Source organism: Macrotis lagotis, chromosome 1 (assembly GCF_037893015.1).
Source record: "Macrotis lagotis isolate mMagLag1 chromosome 1, bilby.v1.9.chrom.fasta, whole genome shotgun sequence".
In the NCBI taxonomy this organism is placed as follows: Eukaryota; Metazoa; Chordata; class Mammalia; order Peramelemorphia; family Peramelidae; genus Macrotis; species Macrotis lagotis.
In genome coordinates, this window is record NC_133658.1 from 837,775,277 (window position 1) to 837,795,576 (window position 20,300).

Below are 20,300 nucleotides of genomic sequence, written 5' to 3' on the forward strand. Positions count from 1 at the left end.
GTGAAAATCATCCTACTATTACAGCACTCTTCTTTTCAGATGGTCAAGAATTCATTTAACTCTTTCATCTTACATATAAAGAAACTGTGACTCAAAGAGAATAAGAAAAAGAATTATGCAGAATTAGTGTCTCTAACTGTAAACCTTAATTTTTTTCACCATATTCTGCCCCTCACATGTTTTTTGAAAAGATAGTAATATTTTCCCCTACTTCACTGTCATAAGAGGAAAAGCACAAGAATATGAAACAATAAGCGCATGTAAATGGATGAAGTGTGTGGCTGCCTATGCAGTCATGTACAAATGCACACCAATACTTAAGTGCGTATATAATTGCATGTCTATATAAGCTCAAGTGCCAAATTCCAGCTCTCGGATTCTAATGTTATCTCAACTGTATTAAAAAAAGGTGTTGTTTTTATATGTTTTTATACATTTTACAAGGTGCAGTAGGCCCTGGAGGTTCCCTAAAAGTCTTCTGTCACTCAGTATGTCTTCAATAGGAACATTTGGAGATTTGTAGTTTAGGGTATGAGTACAGACTAAAAGTTAAAGTGAAAAAAAAAACAAATTTGAATGGAAGGAAGTGTTTAATTTAGAGAAATGAATGACTATTACATATAATTCTCTGGTACATAAGAGAGCAGAAACAGTCATCCTGGGGACAATGGATGGCACTATACAAACATTCAATCATTTCATGTGTGAAGTGCCCCTGGATGGCAGGAGGGCAGGAACAGCATGGTGAATCTTGACCTTGGATCAGTGTAGAGGGTAGAAAAAAATTCTGTTCACATACAAAAAAAAAAATTTGGAAGCACTCCAGGACTGGAGGGAAATAGACTTGAAATATCAGGTGCAATGGGGGAACCAGAGGAGCAGCCAAAGTGAGCTGCCTTTGGTTGAGGATCTAGGATAGAATTTTAGCCTTACCACAGGGATGAAATTCTACAGCCAATCAGGTCCACTGGTGCGTTTCTGAAAGTTACCTAAGTCTGAGGAGGCTTTCAGTGCTTGCCCACAGATCTCCAGACTGACACAAATGGAATTTCTGAGTGAAAAGGGGTTGTGTCAGGGGTACAACTAGAGCTTTTGACTGTTCCAATCATCTTTTCCCTTCTAGATAACCGCTCTTCTCTTACCCTCTGAAATGTGGTTTTCTCTTGGTTATTTCCTTCTGCTCCTCTCTCTAATGGATGAGTATCTTTCTGCCTCCTCTTAAATGTGTGCCCTCAGATTGTCTCATGATGATTTCTCATATGTAAGATGTATCAATATTTTTTATTGGCCAGGCAAATGGGGTTCAGTGGCTTGCCCAAGACCACACAGCTAGGTAATTATTAAGTGTCTGAGGCCTGTTGTGAAGTCAGGTATTCCTGACTCCAGGGCCAGTGCTCTATCCACTGCATCACCTAGCTGCCCCCTTAAGATAAATCTATATTTATATCCAGATAGGAGGAAAAAAATTGAAAGATTCTAAGATAACAGGTCTTGGAACAATAGAATTTAGTACACATGGCCCATAAATGATTGACTGGTTCTATCCTTCAGGTGAGGAATTGGGATGCAGTCTACATTCTCCTAGAAGATTCTTGTTGACTTCCTCTCACTAGAGAGTTAGAGTATTGATTTATTGATCTCAGTTACCATTATGCAAATAAATTTGAATAGAACTAACACACAGATGATCTTGAAGCCTAAAACTATTACTTAATCATTCTAACTTTTTTCCTTCCCCTGAATTCCCCATAGCCACTAGAGAATTTCAGAATATGACTTGTTTATAATGCCTTCTAAGTCAAAGGCAAGGGCACAAGTGGCCATAAACTGAATCTAAGCATCTGGACAATATTTTTGTCTGATAGAGAAAGATTCGATTTTATTTATTGCTTCATGTTCTTCAGATTATTGTGTTTAATGTTTCAATGGGTGTACTTTTTGTTTTACCCTATTTTTTGATTTTTATTTTTTATGTGGGAGATAGTGAAAGGTGAAAAGGTAAAGCAACAATAGAAGAGAAATGGAGCAATACAAAGGCAGCAAAGAAAATGGAATCAAGAGAGATTTGTGTTCAGTCCTGCCTTAAGCACTATAAGGGGTAGAAAAGGCCAATAGGAATTGGAGGATCTCTTCCATGTAGCCACTCTCTTCTGCTCTGACACTCTATCCATTCACCTGGATGCTCTATTTGGAGACCAAACTGGGATAGGTAGTAAGAAAGAAAGTTGCATGGCTGAAGACTGGCTAAAATGGAACTTGATCACTCACTAAGGTGTCCTATACCTATGGGATACAATTGGGAGGTGATTTGCCAGAGTCCTCCAAGATCTATCAGTAACACCTCCAGAAGACAACCCGAAGGTCTCACCATTGTCTATATTCACTACCACTGAGTACCTTTGCTCTGAACAAATGTGCTCACATATCTACTCTTCAGATCAAAGTAATGAATTTGTAATACAACAATATTATGGCTGTTACATGATTATAGAAAAAGGGGCTCCTTATCTGTACAGAATAACCTCAATGACTTTATTCTAAATTAAAACACTTACATATTAGAATATTTTAATTGATTTACTTAAAAGAGTTCCCAATTCCTTTTAATCTATTGCAAGATGTACTTGGGAGTGTTGTAGGCTTCATGCAGAGTGAGGGCCATATTTTTTTGTTAGCTTTTTTGGCAAGGCAATGGGGTTAAGTGGCTTGCCCAAGGCCACACAGCTAGGTAATTATTACATGTCTGAGATCAGATTTGAACTCAGGTACTCCTGACCCCAGGGCCAGTGCACTACCACTGTGCCACCTAGCTGACCCCCATGTATTTGATATATGAATTCTACAATACTTCTTTGATTTACTTTGACTTAAACTAACATATAATATTTGATGATTAATAAAAGTAAACACATTTGTGAAAACAGAGTAAAGAACTATCATTTGGGAAATAATATGAATCACAAAGCAAGTAGAGCAATGAAATTTTTGAAAGACCATAAGTGAACTTGTCTATGGGTGTAATTATATATTTTTATGTATTTCACATGTGTGTGTTTGAGTGTGTGTTATGTACTGCATATCAATGCTTAAGTATACATATATGCATAAGAAAATGTATAAATTGATCAATAGATATTTATAATTGTAGGTCAGATACTCTGTTGGGCATTGGAGACACAGCAAAAGACAGTCTTTTCTTTCACAGAGATCTCAATATAACTGGGGAAATTAGCAAGCCAGCATGTAAAAATGAATTACATATTGCTAAACATATAGAAAATTTTGAAGAATGGGAAGGCACTAGAGAGTTACGAGGGATCAGGAAAACTTTAGTGCAAACAATCACATGTTGCTCAGTACATAAAGGAAGGCAGGGAAACCAGGAGGTGGAGATGATGAGGGCAGGGGGCACAATCAGAGAAGATGCCAAGAACCAACAACTGTGGTGTTGTATTCAGGGCAAAAGCCAGGTCAGTGTCACTGATGGAAGAGCACACTACTCTCCACTGTTCCACTGGCTTCCTAATTAGTCAGCATCTCATTTCTCACCACTCTCCATCTATCAGAATACTACAAAAGGGACATGAATTAAGACAAGGTTGATCATGCTATTTCCCTCATCAATGAGCTCGAGCACTTCTCTATTACTTCAAGCATCAATGCATTGTAGGGCTGACCATTTCATCTAATCCCCAAACAAAGGCAGTGGCACTATTGTCCCATCTTGCTTCCTAGGATGTATATTACTTTATATAACCCTCAAGATTCTTACTCACTCTTTGGTTGTGAAAGTGGTTCAGGTTCCTACAACAAACCCTTAAAGAGACAATCCAAAATACAGGATGACAGATGGGGGGAAAAAGACACTGAACTGAGTTTAGAATTGTGCATTAAAATAGTTACTGACCTGTGAAAACTGAAGGTTCTCTAGGAGAAACAGATTCAAGATACTCTGTAAGAAAGAAAAGCAGACAATAATGAAAGATCTGTTACATAACTGGATTGCTGTTGCTATTTGTCCTTCATTAGATGTGATGGCATAACATTCAATTGAATTGGATTTGAATGACAGAAGGATGGCTAAAATCATTTTTTCCTTTCAGAGATATGTGAACCCATTGGTCAGTTATGTTTCTGGAGGACTAGACATGGACCTGTATTCAGTAGAAAACTAGCCTTTTAGAAGCAAGGTCTTTTGTATATCAACGCTGGACAGTGGCTTTACCCATCCCCTGATTAGGAAAGGTCATGAATGAGCACTTCAAAAAAAATTGTAGCTGAAGAGGTAAGGCCCGCAGATTTTCTGGCCAAAAATAGAAACAAATGATATTTACATCACTCTGAGCCAATCATGGCCCAAACAATGAGAGAGGGCTTCACCTAAGACTATTGCTGACCAATCAAGTAGTGTGAAAAGAAATCTGGTAAACCACAAAAAATCTTACCAGACTTTTGGACAATGCACCTATAACTATACAAAGAATTAAAAGAATACAAAGGAAGAAATAAGAACTTGGGGGATGTCTGCTTAGAGAGAGAGAGGAAGTCTCCAGATATTAACCAAAGAGTCTCATCCTAATCAAGAGACCAACAAGGGAGCTCACCTCTGTAGAATGATTGGTTACCAGTATGGAGTTGGAGTTGACCAAGCAGGACTCTATCCTTTCTCCTACATCATTGGTACTGGATAGGATAGCACTTATCATTCCTAGGCCTTTCCTACCTTCTCTATGGGATGAATTTTAGTACATGTTCTTTTCTTTGACCTCTGCCCTTTTTTTCCCATCCCCCTGCTCTAGGGCTATTTAAGCATTCAATCCTTATCCTGATAATTATGATGATTTTTAGCCTAGAGATGAAATGACGCTTCATCTTCCCCTTTTCCCTTCTTTATCCAAATCCTCATGGATTCACTTGAGTTGTTTTACTGGATTTCTATCTCTTGAAAATTATTAGTACAATCATAATAGTTTATACGTGTTATTCCAGCAAAAGTTTGACTTTCTGCCTTGCTTTAAATTTCTTACATTTTTATCTAACCTCTGATCTCTAAAGGCTTTTAGTTTTGCTTCATACACAATGTCCTGGGCACCACCACTATATTAGTTATGGCTGAATATTAAGAAGTGATAATCTTGGTGATTGATTTCTTTTAACCTGATTGTTTTCCCTCAGCTATATAGAAACTAGGGGTTAGCTAAAAATATATAGGAATTTTGAAAAAGGCAGAAAATAAGAGTGTGTCTGGGATAAGACTCACTCTCCTAGGAGTTCAACTTTGCTTAATGTTTCCTAAAGAAGAAGCTATGGGAATAGGAAATGCCAGGAGCCAAAGTAATTATCACACCTTAAACTCTTAGCCCTGCTCCCAGGGAGCAGAGAAACAAGACCTGGAAATCAAGAAGGGAGCAGAAAAAGCTTAAGTTTAATATGATCAATTTCCCCTCTACAGTGATGCTCAAGGATGGTGGAGACAAGTGTACAGAAGCCTGGATTCTGATCCTTTGTGAATAGCCAGCATTTCAGCACATCTAACTATATCCCTAACTCTGCTTCTAACTCAGGGTAGTAGATTTGTAGAAACATACCCTTTTTTCCATTTTTTTTGTCATATTTGCTCCACGACTAGAGTTTGGCTTGAAAAGCACACACACACACACACACACACACACACAAACACACACACACATACACACATCACCATTCAGAGAGTCAGGTATACTGATTTTCTTACCTAGTGATTTTTCAGACAGTTTAAATCAAGGTCTGCCATAGTAAGTCTCTTATACACACTCCTGAAATGCAACATCTAGGGTTGTCTAAAAGGCAGTCCAGAGTGTGATTTCATGCTGCCTCTTGTGGTTTAATTAAATGCTTTAGTAAATAAAGTTGAGCTACTAAAGAGGCAAATCAAAATATATTGTTTCCTTTTTCAAAAAAATCTTTTAAAGGTAAGGTAGGACAGGCCTGATCTAGAATATGGAATATGAGCCCTTTTAATAAAGTGCATTTAATAAAGCCTCTACAAACAATGCACAGGAGAAATACACTGGTGACATAGAGAAATAGTAATTACTATGAGCCAATTGTAGGTACTCAACCCAGTCTGTGTGGGGTTGCTCCACCTGAGGTGAGGCATAGCTGTCCACTGACACATCTGGCATATTTACCTATATTGCAGACTTAAAAATGGCATTGTATTTATTTTAATTTAGGAAACTGACTAGAATTATACTCAAATTACATAAATAATATAGGTCAGTATGCAAGTGTTAATATTCATTTATCATTATCATTATCATCATCATTATTATTATTATTATTATTATTATTATTATTATTATTATTGTTATTATACTATTCAGCCTATTGGGGAAGCTCTTTCTCCATACCACAGTTCTCTGGCCTGTGGTTACCCGTTCTTAACAAAGCAGGTTACAACATCAAGGACTAGATTTCGTATTATCGGCTCTGCCCAAAGTAGTGTCAAAATCTAGTTCCAAAATCCTCTTATTCTATTGAGTCTTTGAGTACAAGGCAGTGCTTTCCAATATAATATGGACCCATGGGTACAAACTACCATTACCTTCTGACTGCCTTAAGTGATCACTGGCATGTTCTTAACTTTCAAAGATTCCAGCGACATGTTTCCTTTACCCCCAGGAGCTTATGATTGAGCCATTACTGACCATTATGGGCATCACAGGCCTTTGGGGAACCTTTTTTTCTGCCTGGGACAATTTGGATGTTTATAATATCATTTGACTGAAATTTTTCATGAAACATTTAATTTTCAGCCCTAAAGAAATTCCATGATTTATTGAATTTCAAGTCATGCCTGCAACAGTTGAAATATTTTAACAGACCTTATATAGTCCACAGACTGGATACTCCTTACCCCTGTTTTAGATAGTTATTACCGACCTATAGATGCTCCTGCAATTGGATCAGAAACTGATTCAAAATCCCCTGTTTGAAAGAAAAAGAGAGACAATGAGAAATCCATCTCCTGCATCATATGATATTTGAGTGACGAGAATGGAAATCAAGCTACTGGACAGCATTACGGAGGTGATTTCATTTGGGTCCCTGAGGAACAGGAAAGAAATGTGCTGAGTCTCAGCAAAAGAAACTACACTAAAAATGTTGACATACAAAAACAAAATAATTCAATTTTTCACTCTGTACTTTCTTTTGTGTGTTGCAGCTTTTCGGTTTAGAAGAGGCTGTGCTTCTCTAGCCTTTTCTGTTCCCTATGTCTAGGAGTCCCCCAAACCCTCTGCAGCTCTTCTTCAAGGTCTAGTGGTATAGAAACATGACTACAGAAACTGGTGGTGGCTGTAACATGTTTGTGTGCAAATATTTATATACATGCGTATCATCTTTGTCCATAAGTGGGAGAGACAGTTATGAAAGGAGGCATGCCTTTAAAGCTGTGCAATGTGAGCCTGGGTGAGAGAGAGTTCGTGGCAGATTTTTTCTTGTGTTTATACATCAATATCTGTCAACATGTAAATGCATTTTCTTGTTGTACTAGATACGAATAGGGCGGTATCAGAAATATTGAAGTTGGCAACAAGGAGACATCTTCCTGACCTGGGGGACCAGGAACAGATGATAATGCTGGAATCACAAGCATAGTGACAGCATAAAAAATAAAAAGAGTGTCTGAAAAATAGGGTTTGTTTTTCTTTTATTTTTGAATCTTTGTGGCTAACACATGAAATAAATTTCTTACCCATTTGTAGGATTGAGATGGGTAAATCTCATGGCTTCAGGTTTTACAGTGTCTTTTAATTAGTGCAGTCTGACCTTGTTGATGTGTGCTTATTTTTTTGCTACACTTTGTGAGATCCATCTCATCTTCAAGGTCCTTCTAAATCTATACTGCTTGCTCTTATAATTATTGTTATGAGAATTTCTAGTGTTGATGCTAATGCTCCCTTCCTTTACCCTGGGGTTCCTCCCTATCCCAGACCATTAGCTTATTGAGTTGTAATGGACCTGGAATCTTATCTATTAAGAAGCATCAATTAAATAGCTTCTATTTCCCAAGTCCTGTGCTAATTGTTAGGTAGATAGAGGCAAAGACAATTACTACTGATTAGGTTATATTCTAAATCATATATTGTTAAGAGGATCACCATAGGGAAATCATGTTTTCTGGAGCAGCTGGGTGGCACAGTTAATAGGAGTCAGCGGGCCTAAGTTCAAATCCAGCTTCAGACACTTAATATTTTCCTAGCCGTGTGACCTTAACCAAATTGCCTTAAATAAATAAAATTTAAAAAAATAAGGAGATCATGATTTTACAGTATGAACAAAAAATATATTTCTTTTTAAGTTGGAATGAAAATCATACTTCTATTCCTGCACTCTGCTTTTCAGATGGCCGAGAATTCATCTAACTCTAATTTTACATATAAGGAAACTGTGACTCAGAGAGAATAAGTAAAAGAATTATCTATAATTATTGTCATTGACTGTAAACCTTATTTTTTTCACCATACTCTGCCCCTCACTTGTTCTATGAAAATATAACAGTAATTTCCCCTACTTCACTTTCATAAGAGGAAGAGCACAAGAATATGAAACATGGATAAAGTGTGTGGTTGCCCAAGTAGTTATGTAAAAATGCACACCAGAACATACTTGCATGTATAATTGTATCTCTATATAAGCTCAAGTGCCAAATTCCAGCTCTTGGAGTCTAATGTTATCAGAACTCTATTGAAAAAAATGAGGGTTTTTATATGTTTTTATACATTTACAAATTGACTAGGTCCTGGAGGTTTCCTTAAAGACTTTTGTCAGTCAGTATGTCTTCAATAGGAACATTTGGAGATTTGTTGTTTAGGGGATGAGTATTGAATAAATGTTAAAGTGAAAAAACAAATTTGAATGGAAGGAAGTGTTTAATGTAGAGGAATGAATGACTATTACTATAATTCTCTGGTACATAGCAGAAACAGTCTTTCTGGGGACAATGGATGGAATTGTACAAGCATTCAATCATTTCATGTGTGAAATATCCCTGGATGGCAGGAGGGCAGGAACAGCATGGTGAATCTTGACCTGGGATCAGTGTAGAGAGTAGAAAAAATTCTGATCACAAGAAAAAAGGAAAAAATTTGGAAGCCCTCCCTGACTGGTGGGAAATAGAATTGATATAACAGGTGAAATAAGGGAGCCAGAGGAGAAGCCAAAGTGAGCTGCCTTTGGTTGAGGATCTCTAGGGTAGAATGTTAGCCTTACCACAGGGATGAAATTCTACAACCAATCAGGTCCACTGGTGTGCTTCTGAAAGTTACCTAAGTCTGAGGAGGCTTTCAGTTCTTTCCCACAGATCTCCTAACTGACACAAATGGAATTTCTGAGTGAGAAGGGGTTGTGCCAATGGCACAACCAGAGCTTCTGACTCTTCCAATCATCTTTCCCCTTCTAGATAACCACTCTTCTGCTTACCTCTGAAATGTGGTTTTCTCTTGGTTATTTCCTTCTGCTACTCAGACTGCTCTCTAATGGATGAGTATCCTTCTGCCTCCTCTTAAATGACTGTGTGCCCTCAGACTGTCTCATGCTGATTTCTCATATGTAAGATATATCTATATTTATATCCAGATAGGAGGAAAAACTTGAAAGAATCTAAGATGACAGGGCTTGGAACAATAGAATTTAATACATGTGGCCCATAAGTGATTGATTGGCTCTGTCCTTCTGGACAGGAATTGGGACGCAGTCTACATTTTCCTATAAGATTCTTGTTGACTTCCTCTCACTAGAGAGAGTATTGATCTATTGATCTCAGTTACCATTATGCAAATAGATTTGAATAGAACTAACACACAGATGATCTTGAAGCCTAAAACTATTACTTAATCATTCTATTTTCCTTCCCCTGAATTCCCTATAATCACTAGAGAATTTCAGAATATGAATTCCCTATAATCACTAGAGAGTTTCAGAATATGACCTCTTTATAATGCCTTCTAAGCCAGAGGTAAAGGACCTAGCCATAAACCGAATCTAATCATCTTGATAATATTTTTGTCTGATAGAGGAAGATTCAATTTTATTTATTGCTTCATGTTCTTCAGATTATTGTGTTTACTGTTTCACTGGGTGTACTTTTAGTTTTACCCTATTTTTTGATTTTTATTTTTTTTGGTGGGAGATAGTGAAAGGTGAAAAGGTAAAGAAGCAATAGAAGAGAAATGGAGCAATACAAAGGCAGCAAAGAAAATGGAATCAGGAGAGATTTGTGTTCAGTCCTGCCTTAAGCACTATAAGGGGTAAAAAAAGGCCACTAGGAATCGGAGGATCTCTTCCATGTAGTCACTCTCTTCTCCTCTGGCACTGTATCCATTCACCTGGATGCTCTATTTGGAGACCAAATTGTGATAGGAATTTAGAGAAAAAGTTGCATGGCTGAAGACTGGTTAAAGTTGAACTCAATCACTCACTAAGGTGTCCTATACCTATGGGATACAATTGGGAGGTGATTTGCCAGAGTCCTCCAAGATCTATCAGTAACACCTCCAGAAGACAACCCGAAGGTCTCACCATTGTTTTTATTCACTACCACTCAGTACCTGTGCTCTTAACAAATATGTCCTCATATGTCTACTCTTCAGATCAAAGCAATCAATTAGTAACACCACAAACAAATATATTATGGCGGTTAAAAGATTATAGAAAAGGGGTGTCCTTATCTATACAGAATCACCTCAATGACTTAATTTTAAAATAAAACACTTATATGTTAGAATATTTTAATTGATTTACTTAAAAGAGTTCCCAATTCCTTTTTATCTATTTCAAGATGTACTTGGGAGTGTTACGGGCTGCATGCAGACTGAGGGCCATCTTGGGTTTTTTAAGGTTTTTTCCAAGGCAATGGGGTTAAGTGGCTTGCCCAAGGCTACACAGTTGGGTAAATATTAAGTGTCTAAGGTCAGATTTGAATTACGGTATTGCTGACTCCAGGGCCAGTGTTCTACCACTGCGCCACCTATCCACCCCCCCCCCCCCATGTATTTGATGTATGAAATCTACAATACTTCTTTGATTGACTTTGAGTTAAACTGACATATAATTTCATTGATTAATAAAAGTAAAAACATTTGTTTGAATAAAGAACTGTCATTTGGGAAATAATATGAATCACAAAGCAAGTAGAGCAATGAAATTTCTGAGAGACCATAAGTGAACTTGTCTATGGGTGTAAATATACATTTTTATGTATTTCATATGTGTGTGTGTTTGAATGTGTGTTACATACTGCATGTCAATTCTTAAATATCTATATATGTATGCATAAGAAAATTTATAAATTGATCGATAAGTATTTATAATTATAGGTCAGATACACTGTTTGGCATTGGAGACACAGCAAACAACAGTCTTTTCTCTCACAGAGATTTCAATTTAGCTGGGAAAATTAGCAAGCAAGTAAAAATGAATTACATATAAGATACATATATAGAAAATAATGAAGAAAGGGAAGGTAGTAGAGAATTAAGAGGGATCAGGAAAGCCTTAGTGCAAACAATCACATGTTACCTGGGACATAAATGAAGCCAAGGAAACCAGGAGGTGGAGATGATGAGAGCAGGGGACATAATCAGAGACTATGCCAAGAACCAACAGCTGTGGTGTTGTATTTAGGGTAAAAGCCAGGTCAGTGTCACTGATGGAAGAGCACACTAATTTTCACTGATCCATTGGCTTTATAATTAGTTAGCATCTCATCTCATTTCTCACCACTCTCCATCTATCAGAATACTACAAAACGGACATGAATTAAGACAAGGCTGATGATGCTATTTCCCTCATCAATGAGCTCTAGCACTTCTCTATTACTTCAAGCATCAATGCAGTGTAGGGTTAAACATTTCCGCTTATCCCTAGACAAAGGCAATGGCACAATTTTCCCATCTTGCTTCCTAGGATGTATATTATTTGACTTAACCTACAAGATTCTTACACACTCTGGTTGTGAAAGTGGTTCAGGTTCCTACAACAAACCCTTAAAGAAACAATCTAAAGTACAGGATGACAGATGGGGGAAAAAAAGACACTGAACTGAGTTTAGAATTGTGCATTAAAGTAGTTACTAACCTGTGAAAACTGAAGGTTCTTCAGTAGAAATAGATTCAAGATACTCTGTAGGAAAGAAAAGCAGACAATAATGAGAGATCTACCTGTTGCATGACTGGATTACTGGTGCTGTTTTTCCTTCATTTTTGAATAGGCCATGATATTAAGGTAGTACTGGCATGACATGCAATTGAATTGGATTTGAATGACAGAATGATGTCAAAAATCACTTTTTCCTTTAGAGACATGTGAACCCTGTGGTCAGCTGTGTATCAGGAGGAATAGAGATCGACCAGGGTTCAGTAGAAGACAGGCATTTTAGAAGCTAGGTCTTTCCTATTTCACAGTTGGACAGAAGCTTTGCCCATTCACTGATTAGGAAAGGTCATAAATGAGCACATCAAAAAAAAATGAAGCTGAGGATGTAAGGCCCTCAGATTTTCTGGCTAAAAATAGAAAGAAATGCAATTTACATCACTCTGAGCCAATCAGGGCCCAAACAATGATAGAGGGCTTCACCTAAGACCATTGCTGACCAATCAAATAGTGTGCCAAAAACCTGGTAAACCACAAGAAATCTTACCAGACTTTTAGACAATGCACCTATAAGTATAGGAAGAATTAAAAGAATACAAAGGAAGAAAAAAGAATTTGGGGGATGTTTACTTAGAGAGGAAGTCTCCAGATATTAACTAAAGAGTCTCATCCTAATTAAGAGACCAACAAGGGAGCTCACCTCTGTAGAATGGTTGGTTACCAATATGGAGTTGGAGTTGACCAAGCAGGACTCTATCCTTTCTCCTACATCGTTGGTACTGGATAGGATAGCACTTATCTTTCCTAGGCCTTTCCTACCTCCTCTATGGGATGGATTTTAGTGCATGATCTTTTCTTTGACCTCTGCCCTCTTCTTCTCATCCCCCTGCTCTGGGGATATTTTAGCATTCAACCCTTATCCTGATAATTATGATGATTTTTTAGCCTAGAGATGAAATGATGCTTCATCTTCCCCTTTTCTCTCCTTTCTCCAAATTCTCATGGATTCACTTGAACTTTTTTATTGGATTTCTATCACTTGAAAATTATTAGTACAATCATAATAGTTTATATGTGTTATTCCAGCAAAAGTTTACTTTCTGCCTTAATTTAAATTTCTTACATTTTTATCCAACCTTTGATCTCTAAAGGCTTTTAGTTTTGCTTCATACCCAATGTCCTGGGCACCACCACTATATTAATTATAGCTGAATATTAAGAAGTGATAATCTTGGTGATTGATTTCTTTTAACCTGATTGTTTTTCTCAGACATATAGAAACTATGGGTTAGCTAAAAATATATAGGAATTTTGAAAAAGGCAGAAAATAAGAGTGTGTCTGGGATAAGACTCACTCTCCTAGGAGTTCAACTTTGCCTAATGTTTCCTAAAGAAGAAGCTATGGGAATAGGAAATGCCAGGAGCCAAAGTAATTATCACACCTTAAACTCTTAGCCCTGCTCCCAGGGAGCAGAGAAATAAGACCTGGAAATCAAGAAGGGAGCAGAAAAAGCTTAAGTTTAATATGATCAGTTTCCCCTCCACAGTGATGCTCAAGGATGGTGGAGACAAGTGTACAGAAGCCTGGATTCTGCTCCTCTGCGAATAGCCAGCATTTCAGAGGGCACATCTAACTGTATCCCTAACTGTGCTTCTAACTCAAGGTTGTAGATTCGTAGAAACATATTTTTTATTCCATTTTTTTTGTTATATTTGCTCCATGACTAGAGTTTAGCTTTAAAATCACACACACACACACACAAACACAGAAAGACACAAATACACAAAGAGACAAACACACCACATCACCATTCAGGTAGCCAGATATACTGATTGTCTTACCTAGTTTTTTTTGAGACAGTTTAAATCAAGATCTGCCATAGTAAGTCTCTTATAACCTCTCCTGAAATGCAACATCTAGAGCTATCCAAAGGCAGCCCAGAGTGTTATTTTATGCTGCCCCCTGTGGTTTTATTAAATGCTTTAGTAAATAAAGTTGAGCTTCTGTAGAACTCATACTAAAGAGGCAAATCAAAATATATTGTCTCTTTTTTCAAAAACATCTTTTAAAGGTAAGGTAGGAGAGGCCTGATCTAGAATATGGAATATGAGAACATTTAATAAAGCCTCCACAAACATTGCACAGGAGAAATACACTGGTGACAGAGAAATAGCAATAACTATGAGCCAATTGTTGGTACTCAACCCCGTTTTTGTGGGGCGTTTTCACCTGAGGTGAGGCATAGCTGTCAAGTGACACATCTGGCATATTTCCCTATATTGGAGACTAAAAAAAAGCATTTTACTTATTTTAATTTAGGAAATTGACTAGAATTATGCCCAAATTACATAAATATATAGGTCAGTGTGCAAATATTAATATTGATTTTTTATTATTATTATCATCATCATTATCATCATCAACATCATCATCATCATCATTACTATTATTATTATTATTGTACTTTTCTTTCTATCAGGGGAAGATCTGCCTCTTCTCTTTCTTCATACCACCGTTCTCTAGCCTGTGGTTACCCATTCTTAACAAAATAGGTTACAACATCAGGACTAGATTTCATATTATTGCCTCTGCCTAAAGTAGTGTCAAAGTTTCAAAATCCTATTGTTCCATTGAGTCTTTGAGTACAAGGCAGTGCTTTCCAATATAATATGGACCTATGGGTACAAGCTACCATTACCTTCTGACTGCCTTAAGTGATCACTGCCATGTTCTTAACTTTCAAAGATTCCAGGGACATGTTTCCTGTACCCCCAGGAGCTAAAGATTGAGATATTCCTGACCCTTATGGGCATCACAGGCCTTTGGGGAACCTTTTTTTTCTGCCAAGGACTATTTGGATGTTTATATCATTTCCCTGCAATATTTCATCAAGCATTTAATTTTTCACCCCTAAAGAAAGTCCATGATTTATTGAATTTCAAGTCCTGCCTGCAACAGTTTAAATAGTTACTCAGATCTTATATAGTCCACAGACTGGATACTCCTTACCCCTGTTTTAGGTAGTGATTACCGACCTATAGATGCTCCTGCAATTGGATCAGAAACTGATTCAAAATCCCCTGTTTGAAAGAAAAAGAGAGACAATGAGAAATCCATCTCCTGCATCATATGATATTTGAGTGATGAGAATGGGAATCAAACTTCTGGACAATATTAGGGAGGTGATTTCATTTGGGTCCCTGAGGAACAGGAAAGAAATGTGCTGAGTCTCAGCAAAAGAAACTACACTAAAAATGTTGACATACAAAAACAAAATAATGCAATTTTTCACTCTGTACTTTTTTGTGTGTGTTGCGGCTTCCAGGTTCAGAAGGGGCTTTTCTGTTCCCTATGTCCAGGAGTCCCCCAAACCCTCTGCAGCTCTTCTTCAAGGTCTAGTGGTGAAGAAACATGACTACAGAGACTGGCCTTGTGAGGACTTAGGAAAATATTTCAGTGGAATAAGTGGTGGCTGTAACACATGTGTGTGTCCAAATATTTATATACATGCATATCACCTGTGTGCATAAATGAGAGAGACAGGCATGAAAGGAGACATATCTTTAAACCTGTGCAATGGGAAACTGGGTGAGAGAGAGCTGGTGACAGATTTTTTTGTTGTGTTTGTGCATCAATCTCTGTCAACATGTGAATGCATTTTCTTGTTGTGCTAGATATGAATAGGGAGGTATCAGAAACATTGAAGTTGGCAACAAGGAGACATCTTCCTGATCTGGGGAACCAGGAACAGATGATAATGTTGGAATCACAAACATGGTTAGTATCATTATCAAAAACTGAAAAGCCTGTCTGAAAAATAGGGTTTGTTTTTCTTTTATTTTTGAATCTCTGTGGCTAACACATGAAATAAATTTCTTACCCATTTGTAGAATTGAGATGGGTAAATCTCGGGGCTTCAGGTTTTACAATGTCTTTCACTTATTGCAGTATGATGTTGTTCATATGTGTATTTATTTATGATATACTTTGGGAATACCATCTCTTCTTCATGGCCCCTTTACATCTCTACTGTTTGCTCTTATAATTATTGTATGACAATTTCTAGTGTTGATGAGAATGCTCCTTTCCTTTCCCCTGGGCCTCCTCCCTATCACAGATCATTAAAGCTTCTTGAGCTTTAATTGACCTGGAATCTATCAAGAAGCATCTATTATATAGCTTCAATTTTCCAAGCTCTGTGCTAATTGTTAGGTAGATAGAGCCAAAGACAATTACAACTGACGAGGTTATAGTGTAAATCATATAAGGTTCAAGGGTCACCAGAGGGAAATCATGTTTTCCAGAGTAGCTGGATGGCACAGTGAATAGGAGTCAGCAGACCTGAGTTCAAATCCAGGTTCAGACACTTAATGATTGCCTACTGTGTGGCCTTAACTACAGCATCTTAAATAAATAAATGAATGAATGAGTGAATGAATAAATATACAAGTAAATAAATGGATGAGTGAATGAAATAAATAAATAAATAAATAAAAAATAAATAAAATTTAAATTTAAAATTTATTTTTAAAATAAATGAATAAGATTTTTTTAAGCTGAAGTGAAAAATATCCTACTATTCCATCACTATTCTTTTTAGATGGCCAAGAATTCATCAAACTTTTTTCATTTTACATATAAGGAACCTGTGACTCAGAGAGAATAAGTAAAAGAATTGTGCAGAATTAGTGTTTCTGACTGTAAACCTTATTTTTTTCACCATACTCTGCCCCCCCACATGTTCTGTGAAAAGATAGTAATACTTTACCCTGCTTCACTATCTTAAGAGGAAAAGCACAAGAATATGAACATGGATGAAGTGTGGGATTGCATTTGTAGCCATGTATAAACGCATACCAGTACATACATGTGTATATAATTGAATGTCTATATAAGCTCAAGTGCCAAATTGCAGATCTTGGATTCTAATGTTATTACAACACTATTGAAAAAAATTGCTGTTTATATACATATATATATATATATATATACACATATATATATATATATATATAGTAATACATTTACTAGGTACACTACATCCTGGAGGTTCTCTTAAAGTCTTCTGTCACTCAGTATGTCTTCAATAGGAACACTTGGAGATTTGTAGTTTAGGGGATAAGTATATAATAAATGTTAAAGTGAAAAAGCAAATTTGAATGGAAGGAAGAGTTTAATGTAGAGGAATGAATGACTATTACTATAATTTTCTGGTACATAAGAGAACAGAAACAGTCATCCTGGGGACAATGGATGGCATTATACAAGCATTCAATCATTTCATGTGTGAAATATCCCTGGATGGTAGAGGGCAGGAACAGCATGGTGAGTCTTGACCTGGGATCAGTGTAGAGGGCAGAAGAAAATTCTGATCACAAGAAAAAAGAAAAAAATTTGGAAGCCCTCCTTGACTGGAGGGAAATAGAATTGATATAGCAGGTGCAAGGAAGCGGGGAACCAGAAGAGAAGCCAAAGTGACCTGCATTTGGTTGAGGATCTAGGGTAGAATGTTAGCTTTACCACAGGGATGAAATTCTACAGCCAATCAGGTCCACTGGTGTGCTTCTGAAAGTTACCTAAGTCTGAGGAGGCTTTCAGTACTTGCCCACAGATCTCCTGACTGACACAAATGGAATTTCTGAGTGAGAAGGGGTTGTGCCAATGGCACAACCAGAGCTTTTGACTCTTCCAATCATCTTTCCCCTTCTAGATAACCACTCTTCTGCTTACCTCTGAAATGTGGTTTTCTCTTGGTTATTTCCTTCTGCTACTCAGACTGCTCTCTAATGGATGAGTATCCTTCTGCCTCCTCTTAAATGACTGTGTGCCCTCATATTGTCTCATGCTGATTTCTCATATGTAAGATATATCTATATTTATATCCAGATAGGAGGAAAAACTTGAAAGAATCTAAGATGACAGGGCTTGGAACAATAGAATTTAATACCTGTGGCCCATAAGTGATTGATTGGCTCTGTCCTTCAGGTGAGGAATTGGGATGCAGTCTACATTCTCCTAGAAGATTCTTGTTGACTTCCTCTCACTAGAGAGTTAGAGTATTGATTTATTGATCTCAGTTACCATTATGCAAATAGATTTGAATAGAACTAACACACAGATGATCTTGAAGCCTAAAACTATTACTTAATCATTCTATTTTCCTTCCCTTGAATTCCCCATAATCACTAGAGAGTTTCAGAATATGACTTCTTTATAATACCTTCTAAGTCAGAGGTAAAGGAAATGGCCAAAAACTGTATCTAAGCATCTTGACAATACTTTTGTCTGCTAGAAGAAGATTCAATTTTATTTATTGCTTCATGTTCTTCAGATTATTTTGTTTACTGTTTCACTGGGTATACTTTTAGTTTTACCCTATTTTTTGTTTTTTGTTTTTTAGGTGGGAGACACAATGACAGGTGAAAAAGTAAAGCAGTAATAGAAGGGAAATGGAGCAATACAAAGGCAGTAAAGAAAATGGAATCAGGAGATATTTGTGTTCAGTCCTGCCTTAAGCACTAAAAAGGGTAGAAAAAGCGACTAGGAATTGGAGGATCTCTTCCATGTATCCACTCTCTTCACCTCTGGCACTCTATCCATTCACCTGGATGCTATATTTGGAGACCAAATTGTGTTAGGTAGTCAGAAAGAAAGTTGCATGGCTGAAGACTGGCTAAAGTGGAACTTGATCACTCACTAAGGTGTCCTATACCTATGGGATAAAATTGGGAGGTGATTTGTCAGAGTCCTCCAAGATCTATCAGTAACACAACCAGAAGACAACCCGAATGTCTCACCATTGTTTATATTCACTACCACTCTGTACCTGTGATCTGAACAAATATGTCCTCACATGTCTACTCTTCAGATCAAAGTGATGAATTGGTAAAACCACAATATTATGCCTGTTAAATGATTATAGTAAATGGGGCTCCTTATCTGTACAGAGTCACCTCAATGATTTAATTTTAAAATAAAACACTTTTATGTTAGAATATTTTAATTGATTTACTTAAAAGAGTTCCCAATTCCTTTTAATCTATTGCAAGATGTACTTGGTAGGGGTGGCGTAGTGGCATAGTGGATAAAGCACCTGCCTTGGAGTCAGGAGTACCTGGGTTCAAATCCAGTCTCAGACACTTAATAATTATCTAGCTGTGTGGCCTTGGGCAAGCCACTTAACCCCATTTGCCTTGCAAAAAAAAAACCCTAAAAAAAAAGATGTACTTGGAAGTGTTGTGGGCTGCATGCAGACTGAGGGCCATGTTTTTGATGTACAAATTCTACAATAGTTCTTTGATTGACTTTGAGTTAAACTAAGGTATAATTGATGATTAATAAAAATAAACACATTTATGATAATAGAGTAAAGAGCTGTCATTTGGGAAATAATATGAACCATAAAGTACCTAGAGCAATGAAATTTCTGAGAGACCATAAGTGAAGTTGTCTGTGGGTGTAAATATATATTTTTATGTATTTCATATGTATGTGTTAGAGTGTGTGTTACATACTACATGTCAATGCTTAAGTATACATATATGCATAAGAAAATGTATAAATTGATCAATAAATATTTATAACCATAGGTCAGATACTCTGTTGGGCATTGGAGACACAGCAAAAGATAATCTTTTCTCTCACAGAGATATCAATTTAGCTGGGGAAATTAGCAAGCCAGCATGTAAAAATGAATTACATAAAAGCTACATATATAGAAAATAATGAAGAAAGGGAAGGCACTAGGGAATTAAGAAGGATCAGGAAAACCTTAGTGCAAACAACCACATGTTACTCGGGACATAAACGAAGCCAGGGAGACCAGGAGGTGGAGATGATGAGAGCAGGGGGCACAATCATAGAAAATGCCAAGAGCCAACAACTGTGGTATTGTATTCAGGGCAAAAGCCAAGTCATTGTCAATGATGGAAGAGCACACTACTCTCCACTGTTCCATTGGCTTCCTAATTAGTCAGCATCTCATCTCATTTCTCACCACTCTCCATCTATCAGAATACTACAAAACGGACATGAATTAAGACAAGGCTGGTCACGCTATTTCCCTTATCAATGATCTCTAGCACTTCTCTATTACTTCAAGCATCAATGCAGTGTAGGGTTAAACATTTCACCTTATCCCTAAACAAAGGCAGTGGCACTATTT

At 37.0% G+C, this 20,300-nt stretch overlaps 1 protein-coding gene across 1 annotated transcript in view; it reads right to left on the reverse strand.

The window, feature by feature from the left end:
* Positions 1–20,300, reverse strand: part of LOC141508601 (NACHT, LRR and PYD domains-containing protein 1a-like) — a 275,129-nt gene that overhangs the window by 229,798 nt on the left and 25,031 nt on the right. Inside the window, 4 exon segments of the mRNA XM_074217379.1 lie at positions 3,908–3,952; positions 6,925–6,969; positions 12,121–12,165; positions 15,172–15,216. Of these exon segments, the coding sequence (XP_074073480.1) occupies positions 3,908–3,952; positions 6,925–6,969; positions 12,121–12,165; positions 15,172–15,216 (180 nt within the window).